Source organism: Podarcis raffonei, chromosome 2 (genome assembly GCF_027172205.1).
Source record: "Podarcis raffonei isolate rPodRaf1 chromosome 2, rPodRaf1.pri, whole genome shotgun sequence".
In the NCBI taxonomy this organism is placed as follows: domain Eukaryota; kingdom Metazoa; phylum Chordata; class Lepidosauria; order Squamata; family Lacertidae; genus Podarcis; species Podarcis raffonei.
In genome coordinates, this window is record NC_070603.1 from 72899239 (window position 1) to 72921364 (window position 22126).

The 22126-nt window shown below is 42.9% G+C and overlaps 1 protein-coding gene across 2 annotated transcripts in view; it reads right to left on the minus strand.

Annotated features, from left to right (window-relative positions):
• Positions 1-22126, minus strand: part of CACNA2D2 (calcium voltage-gated channel auxiliary subunit alpha2delta 2) — a 518774-nt gene that overhangs the window by 36751 nt on the left and 459897 nt on the right. For both annotated transcript variants that reach the window (XM_053377415.1, XM_053377414.1), the window contains exons 15-22: positions 15781-15870; positions 15223-15294; positions 12458-12532; positions 11982-12056; positions 8323-8397; positions 7592-7663; positions 5608-5669; positions 2049-2125 (exon numbers count right to left, since the gene is read on the minus strand). In XM_053377415.1, coding sequence (XP_053233390.1) covers positions 2049-2125; positions 5608-5669; positions 7592-7663; positions 8323-8397; positions 11982-12056; positions 12458-12532; positions 15223-15294; positions 15781-15870 — 598 coding nt within the window. The remainder of the gene's footprint in view (positions 1-2048; positions 2126-5607; positions 5670-7591; positions 7664-8322; positions 8398-11981; positions 12057-12457; positions 12533-15222; positions 15295-15780; positions 15871-22126) is intronic.

Genomic DNA, 22126 nt, shown 5'->3' on the forward strand with positions numbered 1-22126 from the left:
CAGATAGGGCTGGGAAACACCACTGTCCAAGACCGCAGAGAGCCACTGCCAGCCAGTGTCAACAGTACTGAGTCAGATGGACAAATGGTCTAACTTGGTGTAAAGCAGAGTCCTACCTTTCTAAGGGAGCCTACTCCCTAGAGTACCTACTCTAGGCTGCCGTAGATGAGGTGGGATTGTGCCTTAACCAGTGCTGTTGAGAAAGGAAACATAAAAGTGCATAAAGCTGCACATTAAGCCCTGGGCACCAATGCTGCAGAATAATTCTGTGAGCCACCATCCTGGTCTGGTTGTGATATTGACAGATCCTTTCTCTCCAGTTTCATTACTGAGCTTGAATCAGACAACAGTGGATTTCAGGGACTGAACAACCACTGTGCTATTTAGAATGCAAGTTCTGGAGCTCTTACTGCACAGTGTACAGCAGCCCTTCTCTGAAGGAGATGATGTAACTTCTGGACATAAAACCCAGAACACAGTGGCCAGAGCAGGATCTTGCAAGGAACCACCTCTGTTCTAGGTGTTTGTGGGAGATGCTGTCTTGCTGAGATCATATAGTATACTCATGGAGGCATGAGCAGGCAGGAAGAAAATGACTGATTAGAAAATGCAGGGAACCTTATTTGATTCATACATGCTGGTACTGTCCTCTCATGGTACTGTACCACCAAAGAAAATATATGGGAGCAATTATTTATTTGAAAGTACCTATCACTTAGAAATGTTCTATGTTTTAATATCTATCATACGAGGAAAAAGGATTGCTAGGATATTTTCCTCTAAAACGGTAGCTTTTTTATGTGGATGGAAAGTAAGACATGGGTATATTAAAAGAATATACAACATTATTCAGGAAGACTATCATGAATTGTTGAATTAACTTTCAGTCCATGTTTTGAGTTTAACATGAGTGTAAAGTCCAGAATCTAGGATGATCCCTGTGTTGAATCTCCTTCAGAGACAAATACAGCCAACATAGGAGTACGTTTTACTCTGCTAGACCCAGTGACCTAGATTACTCATGTTCATCAATTTCAGTGGTTCTACTCTGAGTAACACTTATTTGAAAACCACCTATGGATTTAAAAAAATGTTTTACAGTGCAATACTATGCAGAAGTAAACCTCACTGAGTTCAATGGGACTTATTCTTAGGTAAGTGCACCCAGAATCACAGCCTCAATGTCTTTTTTGAAGATGGGTTACACTTTATTTAAATAAAAGCTAACATGTTGATAACCAGATCAGAGTTATCAAGTGAAGCACTTTGGAAGATATTGGCACTATTTGACATAAAATCTGCTATTCAAGTGGTAAGGAACTCCTTTAAGAATGAAATTTTGAGCAACTACAAGTAATGCAGTGTGCGTGCGTGCGTGTAGTATGGGACTTAGAGAAGGTAAAGGAAAAGAAAGAGAGAGAAAGATGAGAAAGGAGAGAGATTACAGAGACAGAGGGATAAACACAGGAAGAAAAAGAGACACAGCCAGAATCACTCAGAGCAGGATGTTAGAGACGCCCTTGGAAGTCCATCCCACCCTGCGATGAGAGAGTAGGGCCCAGGATCACACACAAGGGTAGGCTAACACACAAGTACACAGATTAATTGTAAATTAGTTAGGAAAAAATAAATCCAAAATTTAAATAAAAATAATAATGGCTTGAAACAAACAAAACAAAACATGCAAACTTTCCCAGCTTTCAAATTAACTGGCTGCTACAGAGTTATCACCTGGTACATAAAAAGCATTTAAAGCAGCAACTCAACCTCATCTCCCCTGGATGTTTTTTAAAGGTTTTAGTTTGTTTTATGCAAAGTGTCACAGGAAATCTTCACATCCCCGGGAAGCCTGCGTTATTCTTCCAGGAATGAAACGAAACCTCCTCTTCTTCTATGTGTAGGGTTGCTCTTATTTTTCATTTGATAAACGTTGTAAAAAGTGACTCTGGCGCTTTGTTTTCTCTTATTAGCCATCCTTAGGCTAGCTGGTGGGTTCAGGGTCACAGAGCACGCGAAAGGCCAACAGCAAACGGGAAGTATCTACTTACACTTCACCTGGAGAATCTGGTCGTTGAGGATAGCTTGGATGTAATACGTGTTGTAGTGCGGCAAGACCAAACCAAGGCTGGTAAAGGGGAGAGAGAGAAAAAGAGTGTTTCTGAAATTGCTGTGATAGTTAGGCACAAAATGGTTTGTACAGTTGCTAGCAATTGATGGATGAAGACATGGGCAAAAACAAGAGCAGGGATGTAATATATTGACCACCCAGTATAGTACTTTAGTGAGCTATTGACACAGGATGACCTTTGGATCTGTCAGGAATGGAGCATAGTGTATTTTAACTATCAACTTCTCAAGGGGTGGATAATCTGGACCTTTATTTGCGGCACAAACTGAGGCATGGGGGTGCAGTGGAGCCAAAGAGATAATAACACAGATTAGAGGAGATGAGAACAGGCATCGACTTCTGTCTGGGGTTTCCAAGGAGCCAGGGCTTACAAGCACTTCCTCGTAATGGGGTCCATCGGCCATAGCAGGTACAGAACCCGCCCTGAGACCAGCAACAGTTATTAAGAAAATATGTGGAGATGCACAACAAACAAGGCACATTTCTAATTCTGTACATCTATTCTTCAGGGCAGCTTTCCCCAATCTGGTGCCCTCCATGTGTTTTTGAACGAGAACACTCATCATCGAAACAAAATTTAAAAAAATCCTTCCAGTAGCACCTTAGAGACCAACTAAGTTTGTTATTGGCATGAACGTTCATGTGCATGCAGTTCTTCTTCAGATGCACACAAAGGCTCATACCAAAAACAAACTTACCGTATTTTTCGCTCGATAACACGCACCTGACCATAACACGCACATAGTTTTTAGAGGAGGAAAACAAGAAAAAAAAATTCTGAATGAAACAGTGGATGTATCATTTTTGTGCTTCATGCTGCGGCCACAGACATGTGATTTGACGGTGAGTTTGGGGTAGCCCAATGCAAAGATCCTGAGGATCCATGTGGATCCATGCTTTGTAACCACGTTTTTGTACCATTGCAGCCCCAGGCAACAGTGGGTGCGTGATTTTTTTGGTGCAGGCTGTAGCCATGGACATGCTATGTGATCTGATGGTGAATTTGGGGTGACCCAATGCAAAGATCCTGAGGATCCATGTGGATCCATGCTTTGTAACCACGTTTTTGCACCATTGCAGCCCTGTTTTTGCATCAGATCATTGCTATGTGATCTGATGGTGAATTTGGGGTGACCCAATGCAAAGATCCTGAGGATCCATGTGGATCCGTGCTTTGTAACCATGTTTTTGCACCATTGCAGCCCTGTTTTTGCATCAGATCATTGCTATGTGATCTGATGGTGAATTTGGGGTGACTCAATGCAAAGATCCTGAGGATCCATGTGGATCCGTGATTGGAACCACGTTTTAAGTAGGGAGGGAAGGAAAAACATAGAAAGGATAAGGAGCGCCGAAAGGGGTGTGCAGAGAGGCAGCTGGCTAAGAATGCAGGAGAGGGGTTTTACCGGAGGGAGGAAAGGAAGGCAAAAGTCCCCCCCCCCACAAGCCAGCCAGCTCTCTCTCTCTCTCCCCCCCCCCAACCTGCATGTTGCCTGCGAGTCCCAGACGCACGGAGAGGAATTAGAAGGCAGGATGCTCTGCTTTCCACTCTGCTTGCCTGGAGGGGAGGGGTTTTCTCTGCTCTTTGTTCCGTTTGAGCAAACACAGTAAGGAAACAGAAGCAGGTGGGCAGTAAGACCCTGAGGCAGAGCTTCCTCCTTTCAAGGCTTCCCTTCTCCGGACGATTTGATATTTGCCTGATTTTTGCCTTCACTCGCGCTTGTCAGCTCCAGGGACCACACATTCGCTCAATAACACACACAGACATTTCCCCTTACTTTTTAGGAGAAAAAATCTGCGTGTAATAGAGGGAAAAATACGGTAGTTGCTACCTACCTGTAACAAGCACTCATCATCGCTGCCCATTGGGCATGATGGCTGGGGCTGAAGGGAGTGTGGGAGTCTTTGAGCAACTCTAGGATAAGAAGTCCTGAAGGACACTTGCTTATGTAGCTGGGCTGGACAGGTTCTTCTGTCTCAAATAGGCCAAGTTGTTATTGCACTTTATAATGTCAGCATCAACTGCACTAGGAAATCCCTGGGGAATATGCGTATTTGAAACAAACAACTGTGCACTAGGTGGCAGCCTCACCAAACACTTTCAGGCTTCAGTACTCAAAACGATGCCTCGAGCTACCATTAAAGTAGGGCAGTTCTCTAATTTTCGTCACAATTGAAATGCACAAAAATAAGCATGTTTCTTTTAAAATGCATTATTATTAACTGAGAAGGGCACTGTGCATTAGAAATAGCTGCATTTTACCTTTCCCCATATTGCATTTCCACACATCTTATAACAATGGGTGTGCATACAAGGCAGTGCAATGCACAGCTCCTCAAGAACAAAGATGCTTAAACCTTTTCAGTGGATCCATCAAGATAAGGATTCTGCAGTACTTCTTCTCAGGACTGCCATTATTCACTTACTGTCATTGAATAGTTATTTTTGCCCAATTGTCTGACACCCCATTGGTTTTGGATAGGTTCTGCTAATCGTGTGTTGTATTCTACTCTGCCAGCACTAGAGTTTATTATTAAATGAGGGGTATGGAAAATACTATAAGGCAATTTGCTACTAAATCCTAGTTATCTATTTATCTATCCATCCATCCAGCCTCATGGATCCTTTTACATGTGGGAGTAACTCTTCAAAATTATTCAGAAAGTCATTATATCATTGCCCCACTATGACTCCACTTTGAATAAAGCTCCTTTGCCTAAAACTTTATACCAGCTTAATAACGGATATTATTGCCAACTGCTGGGTTTTTGTCACAAATGTAAGCATCACATAGGATTATGAGAAGCACAATCAAATGGCAAGAACAGAAAAAGCAGACCTTACATTTTAAAAAAGCTGACTATATTCATTTTGTTTTTCCTAGTTGAATAGTAAAGCTGTAAAATGTGACAGCTGTATGTGTCATACAGGCTGAGAAAGTGTACCCCCCTTCCGCAAATCATTTCTTTACAAATCTTACTATTTTTAGGTGCGAATAATGAAAGTTAAGATGTAAATCAAGATTCTTGATATTACAGGTGTTGCAGCCATGGATTGGACAGCTAAGGAACAACCCATCATTACTGGCTCAGGCTTGTTGTGAAGATAAAATGGGGAAGGAGGAGAACGATGGATGCCACCTTGAGCTCCTTGGAGGAAAGGTGGAATATAAATGCAATCAATCAATCAATCAATCAATCAATCAGTCAGTCAATAAACTGTATCTGTCTAGACACCATCCTGAGCAGCATCCTGGTGCTGATGAAGAGATGCCAGCCAGATACATTGGATCTACATCAGCCACTAGCCACAATGGCTATATTCTACCTCCACTGTTGGAGGCAGAGATTCCTACTTCCTCCTAAATAGCTCTCTTGAGATTCTGAAGCACTCTTTCGGATCACCATTCATGGTGGAGGTTCAGCTGAATAGGACGAGGGAAGCTATTACTCCATGCTGCTTCTTGTTAGCTCCTTACCTGTAGTTTGTGCTTTTGATAGGAGCCCAGGTATAGGTCCTGTAGACTTTATCTATGTATCTCTGGAAGGTCAAAGGTGAAGAAATAAGAGTGAGAGCATTTATTATTATTATTATTATTATTATTATTATTATTATTATTATTATTTTTTCCATGCTTTAATAAAACTATTGGGGCATCACACAGCAAAATAGTAAAAACACCAATATTAATTCAAAATAAAAATTAAAGAATATTGTAACCAGTCCTTTACGTTCTTTCATTTAGATTGACTGTGAGTCTTCCAAAACCTGCATTCTAGAAGTCTTCCCAATTGCTTCATAGCTCTTAGGCTACTCAGAAAACAAAGGAGCTGGTTGGGTTCAAGTCAATGTAAGAGTCTGCCTAGGAGCAATTGTGGAAACTGCATGAACATGGTGCCACTCTGGATCGATATCAAAACCCAGAATGATGATGTAATAATCCAGAACAGCTTTTGAACTCTCTCTCTCTCTACTAGTAAATTGGCAAGCCAGCAGCTGTGCTGCTAGCTCACTGCCACATTGCATGAAACTGAAGCCTCAAACAATGCTGAAAAATGATGGCTTCCACTACTGTTTCCAGCAACGCTGATTGTACCACAAGGGCAGCAATTTCTTTTTCAGTACAAAGTCCCCAGAAGCTGAAGCAGAAACTATTGTTTCAAGGTGTCATTTGAGGTTTCAAATCATGCAGTCCTGCAGTGAATCAACTTGGCAGCAGAGCTGCAGACTCCAGCTATGGGAGATGGCTATGGAGACTGTCATGATGTGTGCCTGCCCTTCTAAATTTACTACTACTCTCATCTCTGTATCCCATTGGGTGATTAGAATCTATATAGAAGCTCCAGGAATGCAGACTGGAAACTGCCCCAGTGGTCTCAGGAATCCATCTGGATCCATCAACCTCTGAGAGAGAGCCATCCTACTAGATTCCCAATCCTTGTGGAAATACATAGTCAGTGAAAGTCTAAATCTTATAAGGAACTGGTCTAACCATGACAAATGAGCCAACAGAATCCTATCCAAATCCAGATCACTATCCTGCTGAATCAAGAGCACCAGGCCCAGAGTATGGCTTACCACAAGTGTTGGGATAATGGTATGTTGGGGCAATGCCATGGCTGCCATGGCAGCCATGAAATCCTGAACTGCATCTGACAAGGCAGACTTCGTCTATATACTGCAGTCTTCCAGAACAATGACAAAATGCCCCAAATCACTGCAATCATCTCAGGCAAGGAAAAGGCTTCCATAACGGCTGAGCAGTAACAGGTCCTGATTAACCCAAACCAGGTATAAGCATTCAGGAGCCAGATCCAACTTAACCACCACCCTGGAGAGGAAGATGGAATGTATATAGACTCCAGTAACACCTTTCCAAGCTTTCCAAACTTGGTTGGCACTGTACCAAAAATAAGGTGCACAAAGCCAAGGAGGTCATAATCTCCCAGCTTGTTCCATTCACGTTTTGCAAATACAAGTCAGGTTGGTTTTCTCACCCAAGATCAAGTCCTGAACGACAGCTGTTTTTTGTCATTTTGTGCCTTTAAGCTAGCCATTAAAGAGAATGGTAAATCCTCTTCTATAGAACTTGGAAAGCCATTACCAGGCAGAGAAGAAAACCACCTTCAACCTTTTCAGACCTGGGACCCACTTTTAACCCAAACATGCAATTGGGGACTCATTTCTTAAACTTTCCCCATATATCTGAATGGTTGCAGTGATTCTGTTGCAACCTACAGTGGATCAGGCTGTGGCCCACTAGTTGAGTGGTCTACATGGGCTAATGGGTTAACGCAATATAAGTCAACTTCAAGGGTTTTTATGTTTACTCCCAACCCTCATGCATGCCTTCTCTACTAAGGACCAGGCAAACTGATCCAGTCTTTTAAAACTCCTGGTTACACTGACCAATTCACTCTTATGTTTTCTAAACAATCTGAAAGTTCACCACAAGTTTTTACCTCATCTTGGGACTTGACCAGAGTCTTGATGTATCGCTGATCCTTAAATCCATCTATCATGCTTCTCCGGATCTGGAGTGGGGGGCGGGGGGGGGGAGGATGTGAAAGGAGGCATTGCACATGGCTGAGTGCCAGAAGTTGCACATAGCAATAGGACATCTTTCTTACCTCTCTAGAAAACTGTTTTAATATTCTAAGATAGGTAATTAAAATGAGAGTTCTCTACCCATGTTTTCCAAGTGGATGCTGAGAAAGTCCAGAATACTAGTCTCAAGGATGGAGATAGGATTTATACCCCAAGATGCTCCCTACCCTTCTTCCTGTGCAATCTCTCAGTTATGGCATAAACACAGGGCACCATTTTTCATTGGCCAAGGAACAGATCCCATATGCAAGTTCTGTGAAAATGCATCAGGATTGTAACCTGGGATACATGGCCAGGCCTCTAAGGGCTGTTTCATGTGTGGCAATTCCTATGCAGATAACACTTTCATGTAGCAGCTTGCACACTCTCCCTATATACACATCATGTGTACATGGGGCAAGAAGCCCTGTTTGATCACTGATTACTATGGTATGAGGCAAAACAGACATGAATATATTTGATAAGGATGGGGTAAACCTTCGATTCAGTTCACATTTAAAGGTGAACCCACATAATTCACACTTTCCAAAACAATGGACTTAACTTCCTAAAACAGGACAGACCCCACCTCCAAGGTTTCACTTACCTCCTCTTTGTTCTCGTCCTCTAGTTCAGCATCAAGGAAGTCCAGGGTCACAGGTTCCTGGAATTCTCCCCCCTCCTTACATTTTGCAGTTGAGAAAATAGAAGCACAGAATTCACCAAAAAAAAGGTCTCTCTCATCCTCAAGCGCCTCCCCTCCCCCCTCCCCCATTGATAGCAAGGACATACAAAGTTAATGAACTAACCTGGACTCTGCAATCATAATCTGAGGCCCTTTTTCATGGGCCTCCCTCATGAGAAATCTGGAGGGTGGCAATATGAGAGTGGACCTTTTTCTGAGGTAGCTCAGTTTGTGGAATGCTCTCCCCAGGGAGGCTTACCTGGTGCCTTCATTACCTATATTTAGGCATCAGGAAAAAACACTCCTCCTCCCAGGCCTTTGGCGAATTAAATTATCTATGGTCTTTTAAACTGCTTGTGTGTGGGGGGGGGTATTGTTTTTGTTTGTTACTATGCTATATAGTTTTGTGTTTTTATATTGTGAACAACCCTGCAACCCTTGGATGAAGAGCAGTATAGAAATTCAACAAAAAGGTAATTTATCTAGGGCTGAGTGTGCCAAGATGAAATGGTGGTTCTACCTGAAGAGAGATACTTGTGCAAAAGTTGACTGAGTTCAGGCCAAGCACAGAAAATGCATCAAGTCTTGGGTGGTGGTGGTGGTGCTACTCTGCTGAGCAATTTAAATGGCTATTGATCAGAGTGAGACTGAGGCAAGTGAATAAATTGGTGCTCTTTCTGTCCGTCTCTGCCACATCACTTGCCTATTAATAACACTGATGAACTGAGTTGGAAGTTTCTGCCAATGAAACATATCTCACTCTGATCGCTGCCATTTCTCAGTGCCCTAATTCCTGGCTGGCCTCTTAATGATAGATTTATCTGAACGGTATCTGAGCTGGAAGCCTGTTTTCCTTGCCCCACCCTGATAGATGTAGAGCGTCCCCTGAGATAAATTAGCCTGGGGCTCCTCACTCACTCCTTCTTGTGTGCGTGTTTAATATCCCAAGGAAGTAATATTTCATAAAAAAGGGGCCAGCTAATTCCTGTCTACACCTGCCAGGAGTAGAAGGGAAGTCCATATATCACGTCCCTGAGAGGTGGCAATTAGCGCTCTGTGGCTGACAAGAACACCATTTCCTGCTCCGCATTAAGTACAGCAAATGGCTCCCAGCGTTGGAGTGGTGAATAATTAGCTGAACTCTAGAATAATTTAATTCCCAAGCACCTAGGACCAGCCCTGCCCAGTTTCCCCAGTCATCATTCATCCGCCATGTTAAAACAAATAGGTTGTGCAAATACAAGCAAAGAACGAACAAGCAGAGAAGTCACAGTTGCGAGACGCGGACTGTACCCATCTACACACACTGCACAATGGGAGTCCTGCAGATCATATACTGATTCTCTGTTTGCTGAACACCACAGACCATAATCCTCCTCTCCTGAGAAGACAAGAGCCGCTGCAGGGCCAACTCATGCCTCTGGCTGATATGAAATCTCTTATTGCTGCTGCCTTCCATCAGTCTGGGCAATTTGTTGTTGAGGGAGATGATGAGATCCTCCCCCTCTGCTAACGGATTGGCTGTCACCCAAGGTACTCACCGGCTCTTGGGTCAGAGTGTTTGGCACGCATGGAGGCAGCTGGTAGGAGTGAGACATGCAGCCACAGAGAAATCTGTTGATGGTCTACATTTAGCCTCAGAGAATTGGCAGATGGAAATGCTCCATCTGTTGGCACACCCTTACAGGACAATCCTTTGCATGTCTAATCACTCTCTGATTTTCCTTGCCCACATCCCACTGAGTTCAATGGGGTTTTCTCCTAGTCTTAATCTCCCACTTTTTGAAAAACATTCGGTTTGCCCTTTAATGGCTTGCTTGTATCAGCCTATAATTCTGATGAACTACCAGATACAGAAGGGCTCCCTGCTTACACAGCTAACTGGAGACTTTCTTGGTGCGGCAGATAATGCAGGGAGGCCCAGATCCCAGTCCTTACCCAGACTTCCTAGTAACCTTATTTTTTAGGACATAGTGCAAAAGAGAATAGTGCTGCTGTGTCTTTATTTATTTTATTTTATTTAACAAGATTTACCATATTTTTCCGTGTATAAGATGCCCCCATGTATAAGATGACTCCTATTTTTTGAGCCCAAAATTAAGAAATAAATATTTTAAACATTCCGTGTATAAGACGACCGCCAATTTTAAACTTAAAAAATTTGGGGGGAAATATAGTCTTATACATGAAAAAATACGGTATATGTTGCTTAATAAAAAAAAACACCTCTAAGTGGTTTACATAAAATAAAATATTTGTAAGAAAACATACTTTTAAAATGAGTGGGCCTAATAAAATTATCTTTAATCTTTAATAGTCATCATGCAAGGGTGAGAAAAGTGAAACATTCTATTCCACAAAACTTTTAAAGGCACAAGAATCCCATCCTGTTTGGCATCTTGCCACCCTTGCCACATATGGGCAATCCAGCTTTTTGCAGTCCAACCTGTATCACTAAGCTACTGATGAGGAAGTGCTATAAAATGGAAATGAAAGTAGTGCAAAATGTATATGTGAAAGGTTAATAAAAACAAAAAACCGCAGAGAGGTGCTGGAGACAGGAAGAGCTGTGCACAGGTATGAGCTCTGGAGAGAAACCCAGGATGGCTGAGGAGAAAGACATGGAGGCAGAATAATGTGGAAATCCCTTTAGCAGGGTCTAAAGCAAAAAGGATTCTTTTATGTTGCTAAGAAAAGTGGAGGTGAGAATGGCTGAATTTCACATTTTGATTGGAAATAGCTAGTCAAACCTCTCAGCAGTTAAAATATTAGTGAACATTCTGTGACATCACAGCATGTTTCTGCTCTTAGTTCAGACTTTAGGGGAAGGCTTTATGAGTCTATGCCATGACTGTGAATATAGTTCAAGATCAGAAAAGTATCCACATTAGGTGGGAGGATAGAAAAAATGGTGTGTGCTGCAGGGAGGCTGGAAAGGTAGTGATCTAGGGATGTTAAGAGCTAGGAATCATGAGAGCAGGTACCAAAAGAGATGGATGGAAGAGAAGAAACTTCACGAAAGGTGTAGGGAAAAGAAGGGCCATAGAAATAGAAAGGGCAGGAGCTGGCTAAGTGCAAAAGGCTGAATTCAACATATTGATTTAAACAATTAGGCAAATAGTTGACTGTTGGTCAATAATAACCACCACCATCAACAGAGAGAAAGCACATGTTTGCTTTTTGGTGGCAAATCTGTGGCTGAATATGGACAGTTCACTTGTTTGTGATAGCTGTTTGGAACTACTTTCAATCTGGTGTCAAACTGTCATCACTAATATTCCCACCTAATCATTTGTTCGCAGCTAGACAACATTCCAGCTGTAGGCAGGTATATTGACCCTCTGCATAATAGCAAGAGAATTTTGCACCAAGTCACTGCTTATTACATTGAAGGAAAACATGGCAATGACCTACGGAAATGTTCTTTGAGTGAATGGTGTGGTGAAAAGCGGTGGCAGAGAGCAGATGATGCCAAACAGACACACTTTCATTTTGTGGGGTAAATGGGATGGAAAGTCACCTTATCTTTTGGTGGTGGTGGGTGGCAATGGTTATTCAAAGGAGGGGAAAACTGCACTTACCTGAGGTCTCAGATTTGGGTGTAGCAATAGATATCCATTCAGATCAATAGCAAATATATAGCCGTTGGCCCCTAACTGGATGGGAGGACAACAAGAGAAACAAATTACAGCTCAAGATGAAAGAGCAGAATTGCATCAAAGTTCCCATGCCACTGCTACAGATAATCTCTACAGACCTCTGTCCCTCCTCCATTAATCAACCCAAGCACAGAACAGACACCTAAGACCTTCTAAACAGGGTCCCCCCCCCAATTCTCTCACTGCAGAAGAAGCAATGACTATCAGATAGGTGGGGCTGATTTGGAACTGGAGTGCAGGAAGCAATAAGGAGAATTCTGTGCAAATGTGAACCTCATGCTAATTCCCAAAGATGCCTCTCCCCCCCCCCCGCTTGCTCTTTATCACAGCTGAGACTTTGCAGGGACTGGCGGGTGGAAGAATGCCACTCTGAGGGAAGGCATCCATTCCTTACGCACATTGTATCGCTGCGTCAGCTTCTTGATGTCGTTCAGAGTCACGTCAATCCCCACAACACCGAGGATGAGCTGGTTCTGAAAAAACACAAGCAGCAAAAGCAGTTATATTCAAGAGACTGAAGTCGTGGACAACGTAGATGCCATCCAATAGTGATGTAGTTTTTTATTTGCCCCCATGTCCTTGATATAAAGAGAAGGACAGGAGATAACTTGTCATAGCCAAGCCATACAGGGGAAAAGTGTAATACTTGTGCAAGATGAGGGAGATCCCTGGTTGAAGAGGATGGTGGGATGACACTTCACTATTCCAAATGTTTCACATTTGAACCTCCTTTCTCTGACATCCCACTTATACACCTAGACTCAATAATATCTCTCTCTCTCTCTCTCTCTTTCACAAACACATATACTCATTTTTAAACTAATATTTAAAATAACCACAGGGAGTGTATGATAAGAAGACTCAGCAGCCCCCTTTTTACATGGGAAAATCAATATGATTTCCTTTTAATTTTCACATGCACGCATCTGGATTGCACAGCCTTCCCAAATGAAGTAAAATGATGGCATGGCGATCCACAAAATGCTTGAGCATTTCCAAGACTAACTCAGCTTATGTACTGTGCAAGCATTACAATGTAGACAAATCACGGTGTCATTTGGACCTACCCTTACAGTTTCTCTCTCATGGTATTAGGTAAACAGGATGGCTGGCTGGCTGGATGTGGGACACATTCAACTGAGCAAAGCTCAACTGGAGCTGGAAGCCATCTTATATTCTTTCCTGTCCAGCAGCATCCAATGGCCCGCCCAGGTGGTTTCAGCTGGAGGATGGAAGCTCACTGAGAACTGAAGCTCCCCCCAGCAGCTCAGTGGTTCAGCCCATGAGGGAGCTGTAAACTGCTAAAAGCAAACTAATTGCAACAGTAAACAGAATCCAGTGACTGACAAGGGCCCTGAAATCAGTGTCAGTCCCTTATCAGGCTCTTCTACCCTAACCACATGCTTCTTTAAGACAAGTACATTCTCCTCTTAAAGAGACACCGATGCCTGCACCTGCAAAAAGCCACAATACCAACTGCTACACTGCACGCCATGGGATAATGACTGCAATGGAGTTGCCATGCTGCTTTATGAGGCAGTAACTGGGCTCCCCGGAGAATAAATGGCTTGGTCTTTGGCCTTGTCGCTTACCTAGTTGAGAAACAGATCGTTGGCTGTTTAACAAAAAGCAGCTATAGAATGCCATGGCAGGTCTATTACTGCTAATAAATCTAAACAAACATGAATTGGGAAGCATAAGGCAAATGAGACAGGCTGCTGACACATGCTGGGATTCTACTCACTGGGGAGAAGGGAGACATTAGTGCTCAGTCTAGTGGGGCTTGTTTGTTTTGGAATTCAGGTGCCATTGCAGGGTGAGAAAATCCAACAGAAATACTTAAGCTGATAGGCATAATAATAATAATAATAATAATAATAATAATAATAATTTATTTATACTCCGCTCATCTGGCTGTGTTTTCCCAGCCACTATGGGCAGCTCCCAGTCGAATATTAAAAACACAATACAGCCTTAAACATTGAAAACTTCTCCAAACAGGGGAACACACACACAACACACAGTGTAGTGTGTTGGAGCTGACTTTCCAAGACTGCTGTTGCTGCTGGACTCCCCCAGCATGCCTGTGCAGTCCTCTCCTTTCTGCCACCCGAGTCCTGCCCAGGGAAGCTACAGCGACGCAAGCATCAGGGTGGTTCTGTGGCTCTGCCAATTACATTAGCAGATTGTTATTATTGTTCCTCCTGTTACTGTTACTACTACCACCATCACCAACTGCTCTTCTCTGGGAATGCAGAAAGGAGATTTCAGTGATCTCTCCTCTAGGTCGGTGCCCTACCTAGCTTTAGCAATGCTGCAGCATAGGGAGCTCCTACACTATTCACACTTCTGTATCTCATACGTAGTTAGTGTCCATGTCTGTTTCTGACCCATCACTCTCTAAACAATAGCACAGCATTCCTACCGGTTGACCCATAGAAGATGCAGCTTTTCTTTTCCTCCAGTGATACAGCTGCACCCAAACCAGTGATTTTACAGGGCACTATCCACCCCAGGACTTTGACACAGTACACGGTACTGAATACAGAAATAACTGGGTGAAGTTCTACTTTGTGCAGTATTGTAGATTATACGCACACTAGTATGTTTTAAAATGCTTACTGCTCACCTGTCATTTGAAGGAGGAATTTATGCCACTCCTAACTTCAGGTACCTTCCCAGTTAACAAATTTTAATAAATAAACACTATATTGGTTTGGCACGCAGCCCTGGTCATAAAGGCATGATGCTGATGTACATAAACAATAAACACAGGACAAGAAGGTGGTCAGCTGGTGGGCTGACTGTCTTGCATTTGCTCTGGAAAAATCCCAGCCAACTGCCCCTCCATCATTTATAATCTTAGCCCATGTTTACGTCTTTTGAATGTCATAAAATTTGGCAGGGAGATGCTATACTTGGCTGATTCAGATTGACTGATTTTGAATTGACTCCACAATTGACTACCATTTTTTGTTCAAAGGTATCAGTGACATCTACATGGAAGGCAAAGAACAAAACAAACCTTTGTTTGGATGCTAGAGTCTCTCTCTGTCACACAAACACATACTTCACAGCAGGCTAACTGTTGTGGATATGAGCAAGAAGAGTATCAGCAGTAGGTCAAAATCAGGGTGGGGGATATTGCAGGAAGAAAACATACCTTCCTTTCACTGCTGCCATCTTCAGTGAGGTTGAACACTGGCAGAGTGCCTGTTATGACCAAGCCCAGACCCTATCAAATGTCAAAAGCAAGAAAATATGATAAACACAGTTATCTAAATAGCTCCATACTCCTAAGGGTCAAATAGGTGTGACATAGGAGATCTATGATCAAATCTCTCTTTAAACCCCACCCCCCCCAAAAAAAACTTGAAACAAGTCACAGGGAGCTTTGATTTTTATTCCATTGCCCACTGTCAATTATATTGTGCAAACCAATGGCCTTGAAACACGGAGACGGGCCAGGCTGGGAGGTGTAAATTATTATGTCTTGTGTATACCACTGTACAGTGGAATCCGCAGAGCCTGTTTCCTGAAGGAAACTGGAGAAGATACCAACTTGGGAATGTCAGACTTGGGACACTGAAGAGGTATGTGACATAAAATAAATTAAGTAGGACAAATTACACTGCAGTGGATGGGTAGAACTTACAAACAGGAGAAAAGAAATGAAAAGCAAAAGACCAGTTGTGGGAACTCATAAAGTTATTTCACTTACCAAAGCATCCCGATAGACATTGGTCCACTGAACCTGTTTTGCTTTGTTCCCTGCCAAGACCATGGGTCTTCCTAGAACATCCAGATATTCCTGCAGAGAACAGAAGGAGAAAAGCACGCAGATTAATTCACTTGTGGAAGTATGTGATATACAGTAACAGATGTATACTGCAACATTATTCTTGACTGAAGTAGAATGATGCTTGTCATGTTCAGTTCAGTTGCTCATCCTGCTCCCCAAACAAACCAACAAAACTCCCTTAACTTGAGGAAAGGGTTACAGGCAGAGGAGGGATTCTATCCCACTAGGAGAGGCCACGTGTGCAGAGTAGAGCCTGGTGGAGGTGGGATGTGAGCCCTGACTTGAGTCAGGCTATGCTGGAAGAGAGATGGATCCAACTTGAATTAAGCCGCCCTGTTCAAGGGCAGTTTGCATTTTGAGCTTCCTCCTATCTAATACTTGCCTCATCCCAAAACTGAACATAGATCTCTTTCCTAAGATAGATGTTATGAGACTGGACTGAAACAGGGCTGGCAAAGCGAGGCTGCCATCTCAGGTGGCTGATGCAGGTTGGTGGTGGTGATGAGGAAGCAGTGGCAAGCTGTTGAAGAACAGAGCTGTGAGTGACACGTGGCCTGCCATGCACCGCCTCATCTAGTGTGTTTCCCTCAGGAGCAGTGGAGGATGCTGCCACGGTTGACCTGAGATTCCGCTTCCAGGAATTGAGGGAGAGGTCGTCTTGTCCTTTGCCTCAGGCAGCCAAATATCTTGATCCGGCCCTGACTGGAAAGCTATAGAATCATAGTTGAGATGTTGCTCAGACAGGCAAGGCTAAGCCCTCTAAAGACAGAAGCCCAGAAGAAGAGAACTCTTTCAGGACAAGGTCAGTCTGTAAAGACGTATTAGGTTAAGTAGTAAAAATGAGAGCTGTAGGCTGAGAAAAAACCTTGGAGAAAGTAATCTTGTATGTGGATATAATGAAAGATGCAAATGGAAACACCGGCTTCCCAATGGAACTCTCAGTTGAACCCAGAACTCTGTCAAGAGCTGCTGGATTCTATATATTCCCAGGAGACTGAGAAAACCTGTTCCCTGTGTGTTATGAAAACTGAGATTTTAATTGTAGAGGCTGGCTTCTATTCAGAAAATGCAGGTCAGCTGCAAAATACTATTTCTACCATTACTCCAGAACAAATCCTTGAGTGGATATAACACGTCCCTGATACAAATCTATTCCCAATCATCTCCACTGCAGTGCTGACTTGAGAGTGGGTCAAGTATCTCCTGAGTATTTAACAGGGACATCTGGCACTTTGAAGGTGGTATTCAGCTTCATGAGTTCCATTCTCTAATTACGGATCTCTGTGTAGACAATCTCCACCACTAGAGGGAACATTGCACCACAACTTGAATGCCCTGCTATAGACTAATATGCACACAGTATGCTACTATACAGGCAGAAAAGGAAGCAGCATCATTACAAAGAACTAATATCTGATTCAGGGAGATAAAAGATAACTCTTAAGTCATAAATTTCTTGGTGTCATGCAGAAGCTGAATTTCAACATCCAGCTTTGACCAGCACACATGTGTAACCTTTCAAAAGCAACAGGTAAGGTTTTGGCTGTGAGTCCTGGAAGTCCTGCTCCCTGCCTTGCTGGCCTTTTTCTACTTGGGGGGCCCTGTCTGACTCCAGCAACAAAGGCTGAGGTTGCTGAACAGACTCTTGAGCTGGGGTCTTTTTTGGGTGGGAGGGGAGCTGTTGCTATTTTTTCTATTATATTTTGTATCTTTATTTAGATCTTATTTATGTGGAAATGGTTCAGTCTAGTTGTGCATTTTTTGATGTTTTATTTATTATTTATGACTACTTTTGTTATGTTGCAATTAAGTATTTTTTATGTTGTAAGCCGCCTTGAGAATGTAAAGATGGCATGCAAATAAAATTATGTATGTATATATGTATGTATGTATGCATGTATGTATGAATTTATTTTGTCCCCCCCTTTTCTTTTGTGTGTTTCACAAAAGATACTTCAACAGAGCAAAAGTTTCTAAAATAACTGAGGCCCTTGTTGTGTGAGATTGGGCTTCAACAAATGTCAGAAGGACAGCAAACATTTGCTAGATGCTTTGTCAAAAATGTTATCCCATCCTTGAAATACTCTGTGTTTGTGGGGGGGGGGCAGGGGCAGGAAGTGTGAGACTCTAGTAATTGGCTCCTTCTCACTTGCAGCACTGAATAGACAAATATTGGAAAATTCCAGTGGCAAAAGCATTTCATTCATCTGTGTTTGACGGTGAAGGTATGTGTGCACAGGAATTAGCGTGCAATCCATGCTCATAGACTGTGATGTGTGACAACGCATATTCACAAATTTCATGGTGTACACACCCAACATGCTGGTAAGCAGCTGCCACATGTGACTTTCTAGTGAGTGTACTCATAGGGACACACACACACATGGATGCTTCAGTTTAAATTCCTACACAGAAATGCAGGAAACACACACACACACACACACACACACACACACACACACTTGAAGGAATCTCAATACTCTGCCATTTCCAATATTAGACTGATTTCAGCAAGGGCAGAACTAAGTAATGACAGAGTTCTTTTTTGCTTCATTCCATAACTTCTTCAGCTTGAGGAGGAAGATTTAAGCCACTGAGCACATTTAGTGTTGAAAACCACAAAGGTGAGGGAAGAAGGGAAAATGAACGAGATGTAGGGGAGCCCTGTACCAATGTGCATGGGGTCCTGCTCCCTTTATCCCTACAGGAATGCCATGTAAGCAGTGGGGAGGGCTGGGGGAACGAATGGTGACAGCAGTTCATTGTGCTGAGAGCTGTATCTGCCACCTGTTTGTCTTCTGTAAGCATGTTAAGGGACAGTATGTGCCAATCAGCCCTCGCTGTCAGCATGAAGGAAACACGCCCTTTCCCCAAATCGATTAACCCTCCCTGCAGGTTGCCATGGTGAAGTGTGGCGCTGTGGCAGGCAAGAGCTTCAGCCCTGAAGCGCATGGGGAATGTATTATTTCCGGATGATTTAATACAGGGGGAGAGAGATGTAAAGGGAAAACAGCATCACAGACAGGAGGGAGAGATATAGGCAGCAGAAGGGGAAAGCGGAACAAAAGCAGAGATACAAACAGAAAAGAGAGGGGAGAGGGGGAGTCAAGGGAAAGTCGTGTCACACTTTCAAGATCACACACTTGACCTGTGGGTTGATTGCTATTCTTGGAAAACGAACATCCTACCTTTCTTGCTCCTGTAAACACAGCAACACAGTTGGTCACCTGTGATTGTTGTTCATCAGAGGCAAATAATAAAGTGGGGTGGGGAATGTTGCCGGACTACAAGTCCCATCATACTGATTGGGGCTGATGGAAGTTGGAGTCTAGCAAACATTTGGAGGGCCACACGTTCCCTACCCCTGCCGTAAAGAGTCCTTCATATGTGGCCACTGTGGCTGGCCATGTGACAGGAAATTCTTACTAACGGCTAGTAAACTGAGATATTTATGAAGGTAAAGGGCTGAACCTAGTTTCTGAGGCCATCAGAAGACCTGGGGTTTATCCAATGATAGTCCTGGTCTGACTTAACTTAGGTCCATTAATTCTAATGGGTCTTCTCTGTCCATAACTTAGTTCAATACTGGGCTCCAAAATTTACTTAATTTACATTTTGACATCTTCCCCTTCCTCCAAGGAGCTCAGGGTGGTTCACACATAGAGTTAGCCTAACCTACCACAACTGGGTTGTTATGAGGATTAAATGAGGAACCATGTACATTACCTTGAGCTCACTGGAGAAAAGGTGTGATATAAATGTATTAAATAAATAAGTAAAAATAAATAATTATATGTGACCAGTTTACTAATCCCACACTCATGCTTTTAGTCAGCCAGTTTTTGGGGCATTTTTAAAATTAAACACTGTGGTTATAACAATTCGTCTTTGGTTTTACACAGATAACTTTCCAAACTCTCCCTGCATGCAGTCGGGGTGTTTATTTTAACACTTAACAGCATAAAGTGCCTGTGTGGTGCATCTGAGGCTGTGGTTAGCCAGGCACATATTGTATTTTTGGTTATTCCAGACGGACAAGTAGATGCATACAGCTCTTAAAAACCATACTTAATCGTAGGCACAAATGAGGCCAATAACTTAACATCTGGCACTGCTTCATGGCAGCCTGGCTTTACTACACTAATTTCTATGTTGTAGCAAATGCTTCAGATCTGGGATATAAATGGCTCCATTACTCTGCCTGATCTGCTTCTCTCGGAGACCTCAGGCAGATGAAATCTGACGTTTTTGATGACAGGCAGTTTAATCATAGGCTCCCATAATTGGACTAGAGACTTAAGGCAGCTGAGAGTCCAGTTAAGTGTGATTATTTGATGGGCATACTTGTTGCCTCGTTTGTGCATCAATGAAAGAAACACAAATGGCTTCTTGCTAATATAAGGCTCCACTGAGAGACAGGATGATTAAATGCCATCAATGTTTGTTTCTGCTGTGGTATGTCTTTGAGCGAATCCGCTCTAATAGGTGTTAAAGGTGGTAAGAATTAAGCAACTAATATTGTACAATAAAATTGTCACAATTGGCTGGGTGACAGTAGCCAAGAGATATTTTCTAAGGCTGTGTAAAACTATTTATCGCTCCTGCCAGATTGTCTGCTCATATAAATTAGCACTGATGCCTTTTCTTTCATCAGTGAATAATCTGTGCATTACCAGTTAATGGCTACACCCAGTGCTTTTCGGTGACAGTACTCAGTACTCACTGATACCAAGTATTGTCACCTCTTTTATTTTCCTGCCCATGGCAGACATTTTGTGCTGGCACCCACAGGACATTTATCAAGATATAATTACTGGCACCTCATTTGTTTTTAAATAAAATAAGCATTGAAAACACCTATGATTAAGGATATATATCTGCATTATAATTGTAGACCAGGCATGTCCAACAGGTCGATTGAGATCTACTTTGGGTATTCCTCTCCCAAAAAAGCTCAACAGCTTTGGTCAATCCAATGGGTAGATCACTGCCAGTTGTTTTTTTTTTAAAAGGGGGAGTAGATCGTAGTCTCTCGGGAGTTGGACATGCCTGTTGTAGACAGATATCCAACTATTTATATCCACCATCATTTACCTCAGAAAACTATGAAATATTTATTTTACTAAGAGTGCTGTGAAAATATTATTAGAGATCCCTAGTTCTTTAAGCAGTTGCCATTTCCAGGGCTCCTAGGTTGAATGCTAAGCTGCAGTCTTGCACCAACGTTCCTGTTGTAAGCCATGTTGAGCATACAGTGGGGCTTACTTTTTATCAGATGTGCACAGGACTGCACTGCACAGCATTTAAACCACATTGAGATTGGCTTAACTGTGCAATACATGACTACAGCAGCTTTGTATGAATCCGAATGAAGCTCATATGAACTTAGCATTTTGTTGCCAATGAAATGAGAGTGACAGCGCAATATTAATCCCCGATATTGTTGGCGGGTGGGGGTGGGGGGTTAGGCTGGCAGTGAGCTTCAACCTGATGGCTGGGAACAGAGGCAGATTTAGGGGAGCACAACTGGATCTGTCGCACTGGGAACCAAGCTTTAGGGATGCTGAAATCTTGATTTAGACTGGAGTGCAAGAAGGGGGGGGGGATTTTGGCATTGCACAGGGCACTGCTGAAATTTGAGAACCCAAGGTTTGTGTTACCTGCAGAAGTTCTCCTGTGGGCAGTAGCCAGTGGAAATCTTTTAAAAGGGGCATTCTGGCACAGGGGTGAGGGCAAGAAGCTGAAGCAGGATGTGTGTGTGTGTGTGTCCTCACCTTCTGCCTTGCCTGGCATGAGTGGCAGCGGTTGGTTGCAGCAATAAAGCTGCCACTTATGTCTGCCCGGTTGCTCCCCGGGCAGGATTAGAATTGCTCTGCCTGTGTAGGAAATGGAATGAGCAGGATGGACTGCATGTTCATAAGATTGTTAACAGAGCAGGACCACCTCCATGCTTTCCTATGGCCCTTTGTTCATCTGGTTAGTTTCTCTTCATAAACAAACTCATTTTAGTGTTAGCCACTGTACTTCGGGGTTTATAATGCAGCCCTCCTGAACAGCAAATAACATTTATCTAGGGATGGTGAAGAAAAGTCAATTCAGTTTGCATTTAAATGTCCACTTACCTAACTTGCACTTTCTGAAACAAGATGTGGACCGAAACACAGGCGCTGTTTGAAATTTGAACATTTCCAAATTTTGCAATGCAGTTCATCAGCCAAGCAATGTGCACAAAAATGCATTCACTTGTGTAAAACGTGCACATAAA